This window comes from Antedon bifida, chromosome 2 (genome assembly GCF_963402885.1).
Source record: "Antedon bifida chromosome 2, ecAntBifi1.1, whole genome shotgun sequence".
NCBI classification, from domain to species: domain Eukaryota; kingdom Metazoa; phylum Echinodermata; class Crinoidea; order Comatulida; family Antedonidae; genus Antedon; species Antedon bifida.
Window position 1 is genome coordinate 34,382,686 of NC_136227.1, and position 21,100 is coordinate 34,403,785.

Sequence of the window (21,100 nt, forward strand, 5' to 3'; positions counted from 1 at the left end):
AATTAGTTAGAAAACTCCCTGATAAATATAATAAGTACCGTAACAATCCCTAATAAATGGCAGGTAAGCGTGGTTTCCACTAGAGACGCAACGAAAGGGAGTACGCGCAACGCAAGCGAGTTGACCAATGACAAGCCAGTGTTCGAATAATCCATCGCTTGTGAATACGAATGGTCAAATCATTTACGTTGCGTTATGTCCTTGCGTTGCGTTGCTAGTGGGAACCAAGCTTAACAACTCCATAATGCGTACGGTACCGTAACAACTATAAACACGTATCGGAACTAAAATCTCCCTGTAAATACGTGCCATAACAAATCCCTGATGAATACCATTTCACGGTAAAATATATTGGGGTTTAATAATAATAGTTCATTCTTATATAGCGCATATAAGCAAGCTCTCAATGCGCTCTTTTGGGGATGCTCGATAATGGATGGGACATTGCTGGCGGTCCAGTTCGTCTCTTTTCTGTGGTTACCATGGCCGCAAAACTAGCAAACCCGATTCTAGATGCTGTATCTAGATTTCTCCAGTATTGGAAAATTCCCTAATACAGATTCAAATGTGTTATAACATAGACCACCTAACTCTTAAATAACATTACATGACACAGGCAACACATGTGACGCCCATGAGATGCTGTATTACGAATTTGCCTAAATATCGGTAAAATATTGACGAATGTGGAGATGCAGCACTGATAACCGGGTAACTATGATGTTAGTATCTTTAAATGAAATAACCTAGTGTTAGCTATAGGAAAGAAAGCATACCTTATGATAGAAGGTGTGGGTTATGTTTTCTTATTAAATGCCTTTACAAGTGATTAATTTTCATTAATAGATTGTAGGGCCTATACACGTTACGTTTATGTATGCTTGTTTAATTAATTGTCAAATGGCCAATTTTTTATGCAAACACTACCCGTATATATTCATAAATCGTGAATACGATGATGCGGGCATGGACAATTAACGTAGGCCTAAATACTTTGGTTTTACTATAATTGTAAAGTAATAATGGCGACGTACACTTGGGTAATGATAATCTGCTGTTTTTTCTCTGTTACTCAAACTCACCGAATGTACAACAAGTAAGTATATAAGGCGAATTCATACAATGCGTATTGTGGTGTGTGCAGAAAATATGTCTTTATTTTGTTCAGAAAAACGAAAAGAATCTTTTCTGATAACTTTTGATCGACGGTATATTAAAATGAAACGGACATTGGAGCATTATGTACCGACGTTCGATGTGTGCTAGCTGTAGAATAATGCAGGCCCTATTAATAAGTTTCATTTTTCTTCTTAATTACTAGTTACCAGGTCATCAGAGCTAAGCCGTTGACACAAAGACATGTAATACAATTACACGCTCTAGAATATAAAGGAAAATCATGCCATCAAGTAAGTCCGACATCCACACATAATCTATTTAGTTATACCTAAATGTTTATTATCATATAATATATTAAATTATTAAAGATGTATTTTGTCCCCCAAAAACATGAAAAATGAAGAATAATGAAATCAGATTTTGAATAGGCCATTTTGTATTTTTAATAAAAGTTACTTGTATGTGTACGTATATTATAATGTATTTTTAATTTGTGTGTACAGTATATACATTTCCACTTTATCACTTGACAGTGTAATGTATTATATGTATATTTCTTTTTTTATCGTTCTTTGGTTTTAATGTAAATTTTATGCATACGTATGTATATATGTATTACAATATATAAATCTAAAGGCAAAATACTGAACAATGACAATGACAATGTATTACAATATATATAAACACAACAGGCAAAGAACATTAATTCTGCCGCCGATACTGAAATTGAATTAATTAATTTGAAACGATAAGATGAAGAAATCTGTGAGAATGAGACCAACCGAGATTCGAAACTTCTGCTTGATATGCAGATGTCCTAACTATTAGACCACTATGGGGCTTTCATGGTATAGGTCAAACTCGATTGGATAGCGACTCTTTAACGCTCTCGGCGTAGTACGGATATATAAATATTGTTTTTTTAACGTTAATGAGTAAACAACATGTTTGTAAATTGATTAAAAAAAAGTTTTATTAAATATGCAATATGTTTTGTAAATTTAAATAACATTGTCAACAATACTTGACTTTAAAGAAAGTAATCTTCAGAAACTATACAGAAAATAATGTAAACAGATGTTTAAAAAAAAGTTAAAGTGTAGTAGACAAAACAAATAAATTAAGTAAATATTGAGCAGATAGTAAACATATAAAGCAAGGTACTATTGTAGAAAATGTATAAAGATTATGTAATTATTGTTTATGAAACATTAAATGAATACAGATGGTGGTTAACCACAAAAGTTTTTAAAAAAAGTTAGTCACTTCGGTAGAAAACAAACACGAAAAAAAATATGTTTTCACTTCAGATGTTGTTCGATTTTCATTTCTTCCTTTGAATTCAGGTCTAATAGGCAAAAGCGAAACATAACTTGGGCCTAATGCTTGTCAATGTCATAGGTCAAACAGCATAATGCTCTACTAACCAATAATCAATAAGCAATAATCAATCATCTTTCTTTATTGCAATTCGTATACTTGATATTCTGTTATTTGTTTCTATTATGTCATTTTAGTTAGACTTTTGGACATCGGCTAGAGCCGTGCGAAAAACTGTAGACATCATGGTACCACCGACGGCTAAAGAATATGTCGCCCTTACATTGGATATGATTGGTGTACCGTATCACGTGTTAATCAATGACGTCAATGAAGTTATTCAGACGCAAAGAGCATCTCACAATTCTAAAGTTGCTGCAAGAGGATCAAACGAGGATTTCTTTATGTTTTACCACACAATTGATGAGGTAATCTTATTAGACCACTGATAATAATATGATAAAACAACATAATTAATGCATACGGTACTTCAAAACGCTGTGGACTAAAATGCTTTTAAACCGGTTGATAGATTGTATTGAAATCTGCCAGTACTTTGTTATAACCCATACCCTTCAAACTGATTTATCTTTTTGTTGTTGTTTGTCCTTGAATGGAGCTAGTAATTCCTATTATCTACAGATTATCGTATTATTATTCTATGACAGCTAAGGGTATTCTTTATCTATACCCTTTCTACTGCATATCACCTCAAACCGTTTATTTTAAAATAGATTTTACATTTTGATATCGATTCTGCTAAATAACCGTTTAAGTCACTGCAGTTAAAAACATATTTAAAAGACAACCTCCGAGAGGCAATGCTGCACTGGATGAGCCAAAAAAGATTAAATAAGTTTGCCAATAAAAACAAACACAAAATACACACACAAATTTAATTTAGATTAAAACAAGTTAATAATTAGATAATACAGGTGAAGTTTAAGTTTATGCTTGTACGTATGTACTTTTACATTTGTACTGGTTCCCGGCGTGCATTATGGGTATATGTCTACTACATTCACGTTCTACCTTTGTGCACACAGGAATCTAGAGAAAGGGGCAACGTCGGTAGTAAATAAATATTTTTTCACGAAAAAACATAATTAACATTTAATTGAATTGCTCCCTGGCACCAGGGAGGACCTGAGTTAGGCCTATCTCCCTGGTGGCACCACTTTTTGGCGTTTCGATTTTTGCCTGAAAACTAGTGCCAAAATATTCATCTTTTTACTAATATTAATTTTAATTAATTTTTAATTATTAAAAATTAATCTAAACCTAAACTAGTTGATCTACTTCACCACTGTTGAAAAAGTGGGGTTATCATGAATGTTGTTGTAAAGGTTTGTATTTCATAATAACTATTATAATAATAATTATTTTTATAATAACCCCAAGCCAGCCTTTAAGATTCGTTTCAGAATCGGTGGAAACTACGTAATACTCATCAATGTGATATTTTTATATTATCTGTTTTTAGATAACATCTTTCCAAGATAGTTTATTATCAACTTATGGACACATTCTTTCTGAACTGGAAATTGGAACGTCTTACGAAGGTCAACTAATGAAAGTTCTAAAGGTAACAATAATGGATATTGGTTTTTTATTCGATACATCTTGAGAACAATGGCGTAAAGCATGTGGCAAAGGCCCCAAGGTCGTGAATTGCCAACGTGGCATGGCTATAGAAGATCGGCATTCGAGCCTAACGGAGCATGATGGTATGCTACTGTTTATTTCTAATCTGTATCACGGAACCTGTTTTCGTGACGATCAAAACAAAATGACTGATTATCGCGTACATTATAAAGAAATATTGTGAACAAAAGTTCAACCCCCATAACGCTATTAAACAAACAAAAGAAAATCCCAATTGTCCTGCTACACCAATCACAAAAAAACAGCTTTATCTTTAAAATTTTCAGACCAAATAATTATGGCAGGAGAAGAATGAATACCCACCGACGTACTAATACTAAATAGCATCATAACCACTTTTTTTTATTAATTTGGATTTACACCTTTAGATCGGTGACACACCGAAAAAAGTAAGAAGGGGAAATCCTTCAAAATAGCAAATATAAGCAATACAACATACAAGTGAAAAAAAATAATTTAATCACTGTAAGTGAAAAAACACACAGTAATTCAAAAAACTATTAACTATATTACACGTACTGTACAAACTTAATTATCATAAAGGTCATACAGTAGCATAGAAGATTATACAGTAGTTTAAAAAAACAAAGATCTTGTTACAGATATCTACAGGTGGCGCTTCAGATAAAAAAACAATTTGGTTTGAGGGCGGTATTCACGCTAGAGAATGGATTTCACCGGCAACTGTTATGTACATTACGAATAAGGTTAGTAGTTTGGGGTTTTTTTGCAGACAGATTTTTAGAAGAAATACTATAATGTGATGTTAGTTCAAGCTATTAAATAAACTTTTTTTTTTAGTTTTTGGAGAAATACACAAGTGGTTCAGAAGATGAAGTTAACTTTTTAACAAAATACGATATTTACATATTGTTTGTGACAAATCCAGATGGATACAGGTGGACGTGGGATGAGGTAAGCGTTTGCATATTCTGGCTTGGTGGCGTAAACATTGTTTTATCGCTGTACGCTAAGTAACGTATATTCATTTTAAGCCTATTGTTATGTTTATATATATATACATAGTCGTAATGTACTTTCTTTTTTTCTTACTAAATAATGTACAAATACTACTGCATAGCAAACTTCGTTAGACCTATGAATATGTTTAATAATGAACTATCATAACGTTGCACATTTTTAATATTTAAAGCTCTGTCTACACTATCAAACGTGATGTGGCCAAATATGGAATGATATGCACAAATATGGTAGTGATATGACATCATCATGTCCATATATGTGCACATCACATTTTTTGGTCACAGATAGTTTAGCTTTAGTCACATATCATAATGTAATAAATGGAAACTCCATTATACTATATGCCTATGTGATAAAAACAAGTACTTGTTAATGTGTTAAATTATAAATCAATACATTTATTTTTTGTAGGACCGTATGTGGAGAAAGACAAGATCTCCAAACGAGGGCTCAGAATGTGTTGGTACTGATCCGAACAGGAACTGGCCGTTTGAATGGGGAGGTAGGCCTACACATAAATACTAAGCAAATCTAAAGCTCTGTCTACACTATAAAATAGTTTGACAAAAAAGTGCCCGGTACACACAATGTGTAGGCCTATATTATTCAGAAAAGAACTGTTGAGTTTCTCGACGAAGTGAGAAGGAACATCAAAGTATATTGATCGAAACGTCGAGAAACTAAACAGTTCTTTTCAGAACTATATACGTGCTGTACCGAAAACTTTATATCAACATTTGATTTCGCCATGCAAACCCTCAAACAATATATAAAGCTCTGTCTACACTATCAAACTGTATGTGACATGGACATAATGATGTCATATCACTGCCATATTTGGGTATATCATTACCATATTTGGGCACACCAAACTAGTTTGTTAGTGTAGACATAGCTTAAAGTCTTGTATCTTGTGCTTTCACACAGGTGAAGGAGCTTCGGACGAACCATGTGCTGACACTTACCGCGGCTCTCACGCAGCATCAGAACCTGAAATTAATTCAGTAGTGGAATTCCTTAAAAAATTGGAGAACTTAGAGATGTTCATTGACTTTCATAGCTACTCACAATTGATGCTGTATCCATGGGGATATGCAAGTGATCTTGATCCAATACATAATGAAGAGGAAGTGGTAAGTGTAGACAATAGAACACTTATCATTAGAAAGATGTAGTCAAGTATAAATATAGTTAAAAGCTCTCAGCTCTGTCTATCTACGCTAACAAACTTTATTTGAAAACAAAAAATGTGATGTGCCCATATATGGACATGATGATGTCATATTACTATCATATTTGGGCATATCACTACCATATTTGGGCACATGACCCTTTTTTTGTCAAACTAGTTTGATAGTGACGAAAGCATAACAAAACATCACACAGGTTGTGTATGCTAGCCTACTTTGTGTGTAAGTTTATCACTGATTACGATAAGTTCTACTGAAAACCATGTATGTGATCTTGTCTTGGGGGCTTTTTTCCAATTTTTTTAAAGCAACCAATAAAAGTATTAACAAGGTTGGCTTAAAACTGATTTTTCTAAAATTTCTTGTTTCAACAAAATAATCTCTGCATGAATAATTTGTTCAATATTTTGAATATGTCTATGATTGTGTTAAATATAAACTAACTAAGGCGAACTTTGTTTCTAACAGAAGAAATTGGGTGACGCCACAATAAAAGCAATTGAAGCAGTGAGTGGACGGGAATACGAGTGTGGCAACACCGTGGAATTGTTATGTAAGTAGTAGGCCTACTACGATTATTGAACAATAATACCAAGGCAATCTAACAACAGGATACTGAGTTCCGGAGATCAAAAGGTTTATCTGTGGCTGCGACACAATCAGTTAACAGAAACCGCGCGCCACAGAGAATAATATGTGCATTGTCCGCAGTACTGTTGGTATTTGTCGCAGCCAAACATAAGATCAAAGGACTGTTAGTAGTTCGTATCTTGGCAAGTCGAGCTCAGTGTCCTGATTTCCTTGGTAATACACTGCAGTTCTTTTTTGATTGGCACTGGCATGGCACTCTGTCCACTGGAATGCTTTATGTACACACTGCCCCTCTGACTATATAATCTTTTAAAACAATGAATTTGTTTCACCGTAGATGCTGCTTCTGGGGCTAGTGAAGACTATGCGTATTCCATTGGTACTCGATTTAGTTACGTCATCGAGTTACCAGATAAAGGCAGATACGGGTTCGTACTACCCGAAGAAGAGATTATTCCAACAGGTGAAGAGACGTACGCCGGTGTAATGGCTGCCTTTAAATACTTAATCGAGTATACATAATTGTAGACCTACCAATATTAAGCAATAGTAATTTAAGGGGCGTTTAGACGTAAATTAGTAGCTGTTCTAGCTAACGACGTCGTACATTTATTATTTTATTTTTTATTTATTTATTCGGTATAAATACTCAAAATGCAACCTTATCAAAACATTTGAGCCGGCCCAAGATGTTCGTTGGGAATAACATCGAGTGTAGGCCCTACAATACAAATTTAGGCGGCGAGTTTTTATCTATCTGTGACTATCACTCGCCTGATTTGTCAATTTCGTCCGTCTAAGCTGTAAAATGTAGTGTAAAGGCGAACTCAAACAGCATCGTACAACGAGGCCTGACGAAACGTCTTGACTCGTCGGTGCTGTCTGAGCTGACTCCCAACGAGACGAGTCGGGCGTAGTTTTTAGGTCGTCGGGAGAACATTAAACATTTTTATTCTCACGAAGAGACGACTCGTCGGGCCTCATTGTACGACGCTGTTTGAAATCTAAATACCGATCCAATCATTCTACAGAAACATATTTTAAACCAAAAATATATAGCAATAAATAATTAGATTAAGTGAAAATATAATGAATATAACCTTTCTTTCTTTTAACACTTTGGTTGAAATTAATAAAATATCAATTATCGGTATATAATAAGAAACCGTATTAGTTGTCGGCGAGATACTCGTTTTATTTGTTCATATACTCAAAGTCTGAAGCCCAGTTACATACGTGTCATCGAAAACTATAACATAGTCCCGACCATGCCACCGGACCACCAAATCCGTACTCAGTGTAAACTTAGTTAGTAATAGGCTTAAAGTATAGTAGCCCAGCCTATTGTTTATGAAGTTTAGATAACGATGATTTCCTCTCGCCGCTTTTATAATGTCCTCTACTAGCACCACCTAACGACAACCTTCTTATTCCAGCTGTGTACGTTTTGTTAACATCCATGGCGAATGCTGCGTCTTTCACCATATCGCTAAAACTGCCTCGCTTCGACGTGATCACCTGTCTCCTCTCAAGCTCCATCAGGTTCGATAGGATGTCACCCTTACGCTGCAAAAACAATGTTAACTTTTAATATTAAGCACAACACAAATAGTCACTTTCTTCCTCCTGCCTGCGCGTAGCGCGCGCTTAGTTTTGAGAAATTGCCAATTCACGTCATCATTTTGCTTGGCTGATCATTAATATTTCGATAACTGTTCTGCGTCATTTACAGGTAGGCTTACTACATTATCTTTCACTATTATTTAAAAAAAAAGAAAGCACTTAGCATACACCAATGTCTTTAAAATTCAAGTCAGTGTGTGTCGCTGGTGGCGGAGGGGGAGGTTGACCGTCATTGCCAGGTTCTTCCGCGTTTTGCCGTGCTTCCAGGTTTACATTCCATACCAACGAAAAGATCTGCGTAAAATCGAAACGACAAGAAATAAAATGATTCAATAACGTTTAAACGAAGTAAGGGGTGAGGTGTAAATGATCCTGTCACTGTTTCAGGACCTTTCACATCTGTTCCCGCACTGTTCCGGTCCGACGAATCGAACGTCATTGTTTTGTTTTCACGACGCTCAAGTCGATATGCGCGTAGCCACGTGAAAACAAAACTTGGACGTTCGATTTGATTGGCCGGCGCCGGTCCGGAACCGTGTCGGAACAGATGTGAAAGACCCTTTACTCACGTCATCAACCTCTTTCCTGATTTTCTTGTATTCGACTAGATTATCCTCTATTGCCGCAATAATTAAGAAGTAGTTTTGCAGGTGCTTCAGTGTAAGATTATTTAAATCCTTAAAAAAAATGTAAATGAGTCAATATTAAAATATTGATTGATTGAAATCTGTTTTCCACTAGGCATTTTATAATTCGCGCAAATCGAGGTATTCCTAAGCTCTGATTGGTTACGAATTTGTTCATATGAATACGCATGCGTATTAAGAGCCAACGCTTTCTATTGGTGTAAATTAATTCGACTAAGTAGGCCTACAAAACATGCTTTATAGTCGAATGTTTTAGTATTCTGCAGATCTTCGATGTTTTGTATTCTTTCGGTAAGTCAAAGAAGATTATTTTTACGCAAATGAATATTTTAAATACTTCAATTAATGCTATTGATAAATTGCAATTGATTGGTAGCATCTTCTAGCTTAAGGAAACTTACACCAAGATAAAGAGGTTTTTGAAGATGTAGGCTAGCCTCTTCACAAACAGTATCGACGCTTTTGATAGACACATTTTGTGGAGCTTGCAAATGATCTGAAATTAAACAAAATATTATCCACTAGAGAGAAACTCTGAAAGAAAACGCAGGCCAACCACAGAGGGTTTAATAATCTCAAAGTATTACACGGCTACGATGCGTCTATTGTAGAGCTTAACTAAGAAGAAACTCAGCTTAACAAAATGGAGTAATTGTGCCCGTGGTAGAGTTAGTTAGTTTTACATGTACAGTGACGGATCTTGAATTGGATTTTAAAGTAAGGCATAAAAGCTGTAAAATGAATGCATTATTGAAATGTCCCGCCAAAAAATGTGGTACTGTTACCTACCGTCTTCATTACTAGTTGGTTTTGTTGATAGTGTGTCTTCTCGTTTCTTATTCTCCTCTTTAACCTCTCTCATAGCTTTATCCTAAAAGTTACCAATTCCAAAAAAAAAAAAGTTCTGTGTTTCTACTTTAGTCTGGCTTCCAGACGAAGTTTTGACTTAATATAAAGATAAATATATTGGCACTGATATGGCGTTTCATACGTATACTACTTGAGCCTCGAAATAACTACAGACTCTGGGGCAAGTCTGGTTTTTACTTATGAACGTTATCAAATACTGCACTTCTATTAAACAATCTACATAAATACATACCAAGTTTGTAACGACCACAGCCACTACTAAATTTGCAAAGACGAACGCGCCAACGACAATACATACGATAAAGTAAAGAGCGCCGGTCACAAACAATCCCTTCTCCTGTAATAATAACATTTATAAAGCTTAACGCGTACCAAAGTTACATCATCTTTTCCTAACCGTATAGAAGGAAAATAACTTGTTTATTGTTAATGGTAACTTGTAAGTAGTTATTATGGTAATGCAACCAATTATTTACTTTATACAGTATATTATCTATTGTCATACTTTAAATCTCCAATCGTTTCCACATAAGACCCCACATTTGAAAGCGCGCGCGTCGAATCATTGATATGGTACGGCGCGCGTGTCAACTTCGTGATATCAATAAGGGGATTGATTACGTACCTCAAAGTCTTTAAAAACTCCTCTCCATCCATCTTGGGTAACGCAGATAAATAATGAGAACATTGCTAATAATAAATAATAATGAAGTGAATAATGTAGGCTTCTCTGTATTCTCACCTCACTGCCTAAAGTTGTTGTCATTTTTAGTTTTACTTTTAACTGTAACTTATTTATAGTTACATTTTTAGTTTTATATTGACATAATTTGTCCGTTTAATACAATGTTGATGTTTTAATTTTACCTGCAGTCATGTCACCGAAGTGTTTCGGTACCTCTTTGCCGAATAGAGAGACACCGGCAACACCCAACACTAACATTATGATAATCAACAGAAGCGCAATGTTGGTCATATCTGGAAAAATAATAGTTAAACTCTTATGACGTAATGCAATGACGGCTACGGCCATTTCAGTGTGATGGTGAGTTGCGTTGCGCGTCGTTTAGTTGTTTACGTACCTGGTACGGATTGAAAGATCGTCTGAACAACTACAGAAAGACCCGTCAATGCACTAATACTGTAGGAATACCAAAATAAAACTTATTTGGAAATGAAACAAATCAAGTTTGGTAGACATTTAAAAGTATAAATCAAATTGGGTAGACCTATTATTACTTTTGAAAAAGTTATCATTTCATTACGTAGCGTGTATATTTTAACAACATTGCAATACATGAATTATTGTAAGTACACTGACACTAATTAATAAAATACAAATTATAACACGAGTATCACCTACCTTCTAAGACTTCGAAAAGCTCTTAGAACTCGTAAGATTCTTAAGATTCTGCTGCTACCTAGAAACGTCAATGCTGTGGAAATAGTCAACAACAATAAGAAACAAAATGAAGAGATTTATTAAAAAGTGAAATAAGATGAAACACTGAAGCGGAACGATACGCGCGCGTGTGACAATGATGACGAAAGAGAAGGGTGGGACTTTATCTACACTTACTTGGACCAAGAAGAAGTGTCAGTATAATGAAGAAGTCTAGAACATTCCAACCGACTCGCCAGTAAATAAAGAATCCGTTGTACCATTTTAAAGCTAATTCACACACAAATATGGTGAGTACAATGTTGTCGAACACAGAAAACAGATTGGCATAGTCTCTAGACTGTAAAGAGAAATATAAATGTTACAGTAATATAATGTCATTTCATTTACACATGGTATCATTCTAGATCTGAACTCCAACATTTAGACGTCCATCACAGATTTGTGCACGCACTGTCTCTATTCTACAAAATGTACTTTTTTTATCTTGTCCTTCTGAAGTTAGATAGATTTGGTGTGAATCAAGCATTAAGACTGAGACTAATTTGTGAATTGAGTTTGAATTTAAAACTGTTTCTTTTGTCTGATCACTAAAACGCTATTTTGTATTTCGAAGATAAATGCTAACTTTCCATTAAATTGGTAGTAGGAATGGTTTGTTACGTTTCAAAATGTAAAATGATTTTTACTTACGAGTTCCTCATTGGTCTGCAAGCCAATCAGAACAGCATTGGCAACAATGACAGCGAAGATGAAAGATCGGAAGAAGTAGCTGTCGACCATTTGGCCCACCAGCTCTTGCGACACGAACGCTTCCACGCGGTCATCATCCTGGTCTACGATCGCGTTGAAATCTTCTTCAACTTCGTCACTTGCGAAGAGTTCGGATATCGATGCGCCCTCTTTCACCTAATAATAACAATCAAGCAAATCGTTCAGTTTGATGATAACATATTTCGTAACTTGATTAATCATTATTTATTACCGACATCATTATCATGGTCATCTTCATCATCGCATCATTATCTTTTTACTCTACAGTGCGCACAACTGGTAGCTTTAATATAGGTCTAATTTTGATTTATTAACATAATACAAATTTCTGCTAAGTATTAAAGGGGGATTGAAACATACACCTTGTGTTGAGATAAAGGCCAATTTACAGAGACAGAGCGGTAACGTTAAGCGGACGGCGGAAAACCGTGTAGCTTGTCCCGTACGTAGAATCTGTATCGCTTTGTGTGTAAATGGTCATAAGGAATAACATAATAACATATTCTATATTTGTTATTACCGTTACCGCTCGTCGATTGTGTAAATTGGCCTTTAAAAGGGTGATATCAACCAACCAAAATGCATATTCCTTTCTTCACAAAGTCCAAGTGCAGTCCTAAATCTGACAATTTAATTGAACATAGCGTGCAATGCGCAATATAATATTTTAATATTTTGGACAAATGTTCGAAATATCTTTCAACAAACTACATTAGATTGCACTTACCGCCGATGCATCAAACGTAAACACGCGTAGTATGTCATCGCTAGGTAGAAATAAGAATGGATTATTCGCATTAGTGACGTCATCATATCAGTTATTTATGAAATTGAAATATTATATATTCTCTTGCAATGAGCTGTACAGTCCGATGATACATAATTCTAGAATTTACTGAACTCTATCTACTACAAATGTGTTTCATTTCAATGAACCTACACCGTCCGTACACCAATGAACCGAAATTACCGTCCAATGGTTAGCCTTAGCTACTTTAGGCCCAGGGCCTAGACTTAGGCTAGTAGGCCTCGTTTGTCTTACCTATCCTTTTCAGGCAATTTATCTTTCTTACCCATCATTCGATTTCCAACTTTTACCTTTTCCCCAATCTGAAAAATAAATGTTTTTGATAATATGAGCGCCTCATGCATGGGCATAGGCTTAGGCTATAGCAGACATGGATATTCAAGCACCCGTTCGTTATACATAAGCAGCTAGGCTTAGGGGTCTACATAAAAGAAAAAAAAGGAGCCTAACCTAGCCCAGTAGGCCTAGCCTAGGCTACTCTAGGCATAGCCCTAGCAGCTAGACATCCTAAGCCTACCTTTTTAAAAGCAGTCAACCCAAGTGTTGCACGTCTAAACCCAGACCCCGCCTTCTGTGGTTCTGCTACTGGAATATTCTTCGACTCATCTGTCTGAATATTATTGGCATCACACTCTTTAGTAGATATTTCTTCCATGTTTTAAAATAATAATTTAATTAGGCCTAGGCCTAGTACTGTATCATTATTTTCTAGGATCAGGATATACTTTTCGAAATGACAATACGCGCGTTATATTATATTAGTATTTCAAGCGCGCCGCGCCTTCTTAGCTTATTCTGTGCTTCTTATTTGGAAGGGCGCGTAAATTCGAATACGTAAATAACGACGTGGATTCATTATATTCATGAATACTTGGTTTTGCTACTTATTTTGTTTATCAATTGTCTGACTAGGCCTATTTATTTTCTTATTTTTATTAAATAATCAGTTCAATAATAGTATAACAATGCATCGAGCGTATCAGCCCATCACACCGGCAAATAACAAATTACTCAAGCAAAGATGGGACCAAAGTCGGTTCGACAGGCATCGGCAGAAAGTTCAGAATGGTAATTAATAATGTATTGTTTAAAGCTCTGTCTACACACTCTGCCTCAAACTTCATTTGAAAAAAAAATGCGATGCGCCCATATATGGACACTATGACATCATATCACTATTGGGCATAACACAGTTTTTTCGTTAAACTTGTTTGACATGACAGGGCTTAAGTAACCTGTTGTAGGCCACCTAGGCCTAGTACTACTGGTAGGGCTAGGCCTAGGCTTAGATATTCTTAGCCAATGACTTAATAAATGTTATTGATCTTTAATCAATCTGTCAAAATAATAACATTGTTTTGATAGCGCAAGCAGTGATTGACAATCGACCACCACACATATACATGCATCTACATTTGAAACTTAAGAAGCTGCAGATGGAAGAGGAAAGAACAGCAATTATTGAACGAGACAATCGGATTCTGCTGGAGAAGATGTGTCACATTATGCGAACAAGAGGGCGTGTTGACAATTACAATGACTACGAACAGAAAAGGTGTGTCTTGATTGAGGGTGTGGCATTATTGTTGTAATTGGGAGATGAAATCTAATTTATTGATTGAACTTAAAAATAACAAAGTTCCTTGAAAAATGACGGTGGTGAAGGATGGTGTAGAAAGCTTTCTTTCACTCACTACACCAGGATATGTACATTTCGTGTTTATGTAGCCTCAAATTTTACAAAATTATACTAGGCCTATTGTATTGTAGTTCCTTATTTAATTTACAGAACATTTATCGTTAATTCTGGACCAATGCTTTACGACTCGACCTAGTGACGTATCATGATGACGTCACTCAGTATGTAAATAACGAGGTGCTTAATTAATTGGCTTCTGTCGGCTGGGCGTTGTGGCGTGCGTCTGTAATCCAGTGACTCTGGAAGCCGGGATTGTTGGATGGCATGAGTTCAGGAATCGTGTCGGTCGTTGTTGTATGTCGATTGAACGTCCACGTTAAACTCGGCGTCGATATGGTTGGCCAAGTGGAGGCATGGACAACCAGGTTGACTAAGGAGGAACGTACTGGCCCAGGGTGGCAACACAGCAAGCAAAAGTTCCCACGTGGAGTAGTAACGGGAAAGCGGTCAAGAGTAGAATGCGATCGGTAGCCCGAATGATATGGCCAAACACAATTCTTTTTTTTTTATTTTAACTTCGGTAATACATCAATATTTTAATCCACACTAATTGTCAACCATTAATGTGCTTGATGTGCTTTAAAAGTATGTTATATTCATATTATTGAAGGGTTATATGAACAGAATTTTAATTTTATGGTCGATTTCTTTTTTCTTTTTTTTTTAGCAAAGTTTTATGTTTTTTTAAAAAAAGGCCAATAGCGCAATTTTTAATGGAATATTGTATTTAATTTAATTATTTTTATAGTATTTGTAACATAAAATTCTTTTTATAGAAAAAATATCTCAATATTGGCGCTGAGCGTCAAAGCAACAAACGAATAGATCTAGTGACGTTTGATTCAATAATGTGATGACGTTTAATGACGTCACACAGTTTGTAAATTCAGTATGTAAATAACGAGGTGCTTAATTAATCGGTTTCTGTCGGCTGGGCGTTGTGGCGTGCGTCTGTAATCCAGTGACTCTGGAAGCCGGGATTGTTGGATGGCATGAGTTCAGGAATCGTGTCGGTCGTTGTTGTATGTCGATTGAACGTCCACGTTAAGCTCGGCGTCGATATGGTTGGCCAAGTGGAGGCATGGACAACCAGGTTGACTAAGGAGGAACGTACTGGCCCAGGGTGGCAACACAGCAAGCAAAAGTTCCCACGTGGAGTAGTAACGGGAAAGCGGTCATGAGTAGAATGCGATCGGTAGCCCGAACGATATGGCCAAACACAATTCTTTTTTTTTAATGTTGGCAAACTTTGAATAGGCCCGTCCCTCAATTTTCAAAAGAACTATTATTGTCTTTTATTTCATTATTTTTACATTTTAAAGTAGCATTTTCCAAAAAAAAATTTAATAGAAAAACTTCATCAATATACCAATACATATTATAGTCCCTGAACGTAAAAGCAACAACTCGATCTAGTGACGTTTTTTTATTTTAACTTCAGTAGTAAATACATATTTTATTCCATTATTTTTATCGCAGCCATTTGCAGAAAATTCTTTATACAAAAACCTCAATATACATCGGCGCTGAGCGTAAAAGCAAACGACTGGATCTATAGTGACGTTTTAATAATTCGATGACGTTTAATGACGTCACTCAGTATGTAAATAACGAGGTGCTTAATTAATTGGTTTCTGTCGGCTGGGCGTTGTGGCGTGCGTCTGTAATCCAGTGACTCTGGAAGCCGGGATTGTTGGATGGCATGAGTTCAGGAATCGTGTCGGTCGTTGTTGTATGTCGATTGAACGTCCACGTTAAACTCAGCGTCGATATGGTTGGCCAAGTGGAGGCATGGACAACCAGGTTGACTAAGGAGGAACGTACTGGCACAGGGTGGCAACACAGCAGGCAAAAGTTCCCACGTGGAGTAGTAACGGGAAAGCGGTCATGTGTAGAATGCGATCGGTAGCCCGAATGATATGGCCAAACACAATTCTTTTTTTTTAATGTTGGCAAACTTTGAATAGGCCCGTGCCTTAATTTTCAAAAGAACTATTATTGTCTTTTATTTCATTATTTTTACATTTTAAAGTAGCATTTTCCAAAAAAAAGTTTAATAGAAAAACTTCATCAATATACATACATATTATAGTCCCTGAACGTAAAAGCAACAACTCGATTTAGTGACGTTTTTTTATTTTAACTTTAGTAGTAAATACATATTTTATTCCATTATTGTTATCGCAGCCATGGGCAGAAAATTCTTTATACAAAAACCTCAATATACATCGGCGCTGAGCGTAAAAGCAAACGACTGGATCTAGTGACGTTTTAATAATTCGATGACGTTTAATGACGTCACTCAGTATGTAAATAACGAGGTGCTTAATTAATCGGTTTCTGTCGGCTGGGCGTTGTGGCGTGCGTCTGTAATCCAGTGACTCTGGAAGCCGGGATTGTTGGATGGCATGAGTTCAGGAATCGTGTCGGTCGTTGTTGTATGTCGATTGAAAGTCCACGTTAAACTCGGCGTCGATATGGTTGGCCAAGTGGAGGCATGGACAACCAGGTTGACTAAGGAGGAACGTACTGGCCCAGGGTGGCAACACAGCAAGCAAAAGTTCCCACGTGGAGTAGTAACGGGAAAGCGGTCATGAGTAGAATGCGATCGGTAGCCCGAATGATATGGTCAAACACAATTCTTTTTTTTTTATTTTGGCAAACTTTCAATAGGCCCGTCCCTTAATTTTCAAAAGAACTATTATTGTCTTTTATTTCATTCTTTTTACATTTTAAAGTAGCATTTTCCAAAAAAAAATTTAATAGAAAAACTTCATCAATATACTAATACATATTATAGTCCCTGAACGTAAAAGCAAAAACTCGATCTAGTGACGTTATTTTTTTATTTTAACTTTAGTAGTAAACACATATTTTATTTCATTATTTTTATTGCAGCCATTTTCAAAAAATTCTTGATACAAAAACTACCTTAATATACCTCGGCGCTGAGCGTAAAAGTAAATACTCAGCTAGTGACGTTTCAATAATTCGATGACGTTTAATGACGTCACACAGTATGTAAATTCAGTATGTAAATAACGAGGTGCTTAATTAATCGGTTTCTGTCGGCTGGGCGTTGTGGCGTGCGTCTGTAATCCAGTGACTCTGGAAGCCGGGATTGTTGGATGGCATGAGTTCAGGAATCGTGTCGGTCGTTGTTGTATGTCGATTGAACGTCCACGTTAAACTCGGCGTCGATATGGTTGGCCAAGTGGAGGCATGGACAACCAGGTTGACTAAGGAGGAACGTACTGGCCCAGGGTGGCAACACAGCAAGCAAAAGTTCCCACGTGGAGTAGTAACGGGAAAGCGGTCATGAATAGAATGCGATCGGTAGACCGAATGATATGGCCAAACACAATTCTTTTTTTTTAATGTTGGCAAACTTTGAATAGGCCCGTCCCTCAATTTTCAAAAGAACTATTATTGTCTTTTATTTCATTCTTTTTACATTTTAAAGTAGCATTTTCCAAAAAAAAAATTAATAGAAAAACTTCATCAATATACTAATACATATTATAGTCCCTGAACGTAAAAGCAAAAACTCGATCTAGTGACGTTATTTTTTATTTTAACTTTAGTAGTAAACACATATTTTATTTCATTATTTTTATTGCAGCCATTTTCAAAAAATTCTTGATACAAAAACTACCTCAATATACCTCGGCGCTGAGTGTAAAAGTAAATACTCAGCTAGTGACGTTACAATAATTCGATGACGTTTAATGACGTCACACAGTATGTAAATTCAGTATGTAAATAACGAGGTGCTTAATCAATCGGTTTCTGTCGGCTGGGCGTTGTGGCGTGCGTCTGTAATCCAGTGACTCTGGAAGCCGGGATTGTTGGATGGCATGAGTTCAGGAATCGTGTCGGTCGTTGTTGTATGTTGATTGAACGTCCACGTTAAACTCGGCGTCGATATGGTTGGCCAAGCGAAGGCATGGACAACCAGGTTGACTAAGGAGGAACGTACTGGCCCAGGGTGGCAACACAGCAAGCAAAAGTTCCCACGTGGAGTAGTAACGGGAAAGCGGTCATGAGTAGAATGCGATCGGTAACCCGAACGACATGGCCAAACACAATTCTTTTTTTTTCTTTTTTTTTTTGACGAACTTGGAATAGGCCCATGTCTCAATTTTCAAAGCACTATTATGATATGGCCAAACACAATTCTTTTTTTTAAAACAAACTTCGCTATGTTAAATTTTTTTTTTTTTCATTTTGTGTTCACATTTATTGATAATTATATTTTAATAAAACCCGACTTGGTCAATATCCTTATTTTAAATTGCCATAACCTCATCCAATACGTGAGGCTGATTTATCATTTATATGAAATGACGTCACTAAGTATGTAAATTACCAGGTGGAGTAGTGACATATCTTTCACGAGTAGAATGCGATCCGTAACATTAACACCCTTTTATTCATTCTTATTATTTCGTTGAAGTTGCTTGTCAATATTTCATGTCCAGTATCTCTTTTTAAAGTTTAAATACAACGAAGCGTCAGCGAGAATTACTGCGAGTTACTCACGAAAATCAAGCCATACTGAAGCGGATCTTCTCTAAAGAGGCACACTATAGCCACCTAAAATGGGAACACGAATGGGAGGTAAGAATTGGTATATATTTGTTAATGTTGACAAAACACGCACAAAAAGAATTGTAAAAATGTTTGAAACAAATGGAATGCTGATTGTCTGCAGTAACGATGACGTAACAATACAATGAACCTAATTCTTTCTAATTGTTTACAATGAATTAAAAACTTATATTGAATGTTTTATCAACCATTATTATACAAGTTGTGTGTATTGTAACAGTTAACACTGTACGTTTTGAGGGGGTTTGTTTCACTATTCATTGGATCGCAACGTATGGACTGCCGCAAGCGATGGATCATTGGAATTGTCGCTTTTGATTTGTCAATTTACTACTCTTGCGTCGCGTGCGTGTGCGTCATTTATTGCATTCTACAATTTATATATTATATATATTCCATCATATTTCCAGCGTGTGCTCTTGGGGCCCTCAACACTAACTGAGACAACTATTATTAACAGGGATTCATGTGCATTAATCGGCGTATTCGCGAGATTCTCTCCCAAACTTTCTTCGTGTATCACTGATGTTTTACTAAATGACCAATGAGCTTAAGCCCAGTAAATTTACATAACAAAGATGCTCACGGCATCGAAACTGTCGGCAAGTGCAACACAAAAGAAAATTATACTAGTTTCCAATCCCTTTGCTATTGTGATCTCAGACACAAACCAAACTTTAAATAATGTATTGTGTGTACCTTCGCCAGTATGCAACTCATAGTTCTAAAACAATTTTCATTTTTAAGAAACTTATGATATATTGTCAGTGCGTACTATTTTGAAAACTGTTTAATGTCATGTCATGTTTATTTGTTGTCTGTTGATTTACAGTTAAACAAAAAGTATATGGCGAACATAGCAAAGTATCCGCAATCGTATACCGTCTATATGCCGTGGAAAACTAACGATAGTTCCGTAGATCGTATGAATAACAAGAGTATTATATCAGCCAACCTAATGTAGGTATGTAGTAGAAAAACCTATTATAACTATACAGTACAGTATCTCGATTTAATTCATAAAAATGTTGAGGATATCACTAAAGCAGCTTGTTGTGTACGAATCTCAAGGATAAACTTGGGAGACTTTAGAAAACGTGGGAGACTTTAGAAAACTTGAGACTTTAGAAAACTTGAGAGACTTTAGAAAACTTGAGAGACTTTAGAAAACTTGAGAGACTTTAGAAAACTTGAGAGACTTTAGAAAAATTGGGAGACTTTAGAAACATTGAGAGACTTTAGAAAACTTGAGACTTTAGAAAACTTGAGAGACTTTAGAAGACTTGGGAAACTGTGTTGTGCTTTCTCTTTTCCCTTCCCTTTTTTTAAAAAATAATTTATCGTATATTGTATCTTTTTCTGCCAAACTTTTTGTTACTGTACTTCACTTATTTCTTGGAGCCTAGGCAAGTTAAACTTACATAGGCTTCCTTCTTTAGAAAACTTGGGAAACTTTAGATAACGTGCGAAACATTAAAGTTGTAAAGCTTCTGATTTTTTTTCTTACAGAACCAATCATTTATACGAAGCAGATCAATCATCGAAAGTATATAAAAGAGAACCTTAATATTTAAATCATATTAAGAAATTCACATGAATAATTGTATATCAATCATATAGCTACAAAGGAATTAAATGCTGATTCAAAGACACGCGTTTTTTTCTGGTTTTTCTTTATTAAACCAATTAAGAAATGAACATTTTCCACAAAATTCAGCGCATTGAAACAATATTGTTTGTGGAATTCGCTATATAAATTAACATTCATTAACATTAACACAATTGTATTGTTTGAAG

The 21,100-nt window shown here is 35.8% G+C and overlaps 3 protein-coding genes across 4 annotated transcripts; 2 read left to right on the forward strand and 1 right to left on the reverse strand.

The window, feature by feature from the left end:
* Positions 1–918: 918 nt before the first annotated feature.
* LOC144834831 (carboxypeptidase B-like) lies at positions 919–8,029 on the forward strand. Of its 2 annotated transcripts, XM_078689786.1 has the most exons (10): positions 919–1,096; positions 1,322–1,409; positions 2,637–2,867; positions 3,923–4,024; positions 4,707–4,811; positions 4,906–5,019; positions 5,500–5,590; positions 6,016–6,221; positions 6,747–6,831; positions 7,207–8,029. In XM_078689786.1, exons 1-10 carry the CDS (start codon positions 1,023–1,025, stop codon positions 7,389–7,391), a joined length of 1,281 nt encoding a protein of 426 aa, XP_078545912.1. In that variant the 5' UTR covers positions 919–1,022; the 3' UTR covers positions 7,392–8,029. The 2 variants fall into 2 exon arrangements, with proteins under 2 accessions (XP_078545912.1, XP_078545913.1); XM_078689787.1 differs by lacking the exon at positions 3,923–4,024 and having other exon boundaries at positions 920–1,096.
* A 181-nt stretch (positions 8,030–8,210) lies between these two features.
* On the reverse strand, positions 8,211–13,663 carry LOC144834827 (cation channel sperm-associated protein 4-like). Its single transcript, XM_078689782.1, has 15 exons — positions 13,511–13,663; positions 13,228–13,295; positions 12,913–12,952; positions 12,105–12,320; positions 11,589–11,751; positions 11,373–11,445; positions 11,092–11,150; positions 10,877–10,987; positions 10,635–10,699; positions 10,242–10,346; positions 9,929–10,010; positions 9,541–9,635; positions 9,062–9,169; positions 8,661–8,786; positions 8,211–8,435 (listed from the first exon to the last, which is right to left on the reverse strand). Exons 1-15 carry the CDS (start codon positions 13,646–13,648, stop codon positions 8,211–8,213), a joined length of 1,674 nt encoding a protein of 557 aa, XP_078545908.1. The 5' UTR covers positions 13,649–13,663.
* Positions 13,664–13,849: 186 nt separating this feature from the next.
* On the forward strand, positions 13,850–20,953 carry LOC144834851 (uncharacterized protein CFAP97D2-like). Its single transcript, XM_078689815.1, has 5 exons — positions 13,850–14,061; positions 14,359–14,548; positions 19,189–19,312; positions 20,136–20,267; positions 20,813–20,953. Exons 1-4 carry the CDS (start codon positions 13,959–13,961, stop codon positions 20,265–20,267), a joined length of 549 nt encoding a protein of 182 aa, XP_078545941.1. The 5' UTR covers positions 13,850–13,958; the 3' UTR covers positions 20,813–20,953.
* The last annotated feature ends 147 nt before the right edge of the window (positions 20,954–21,100 follow it).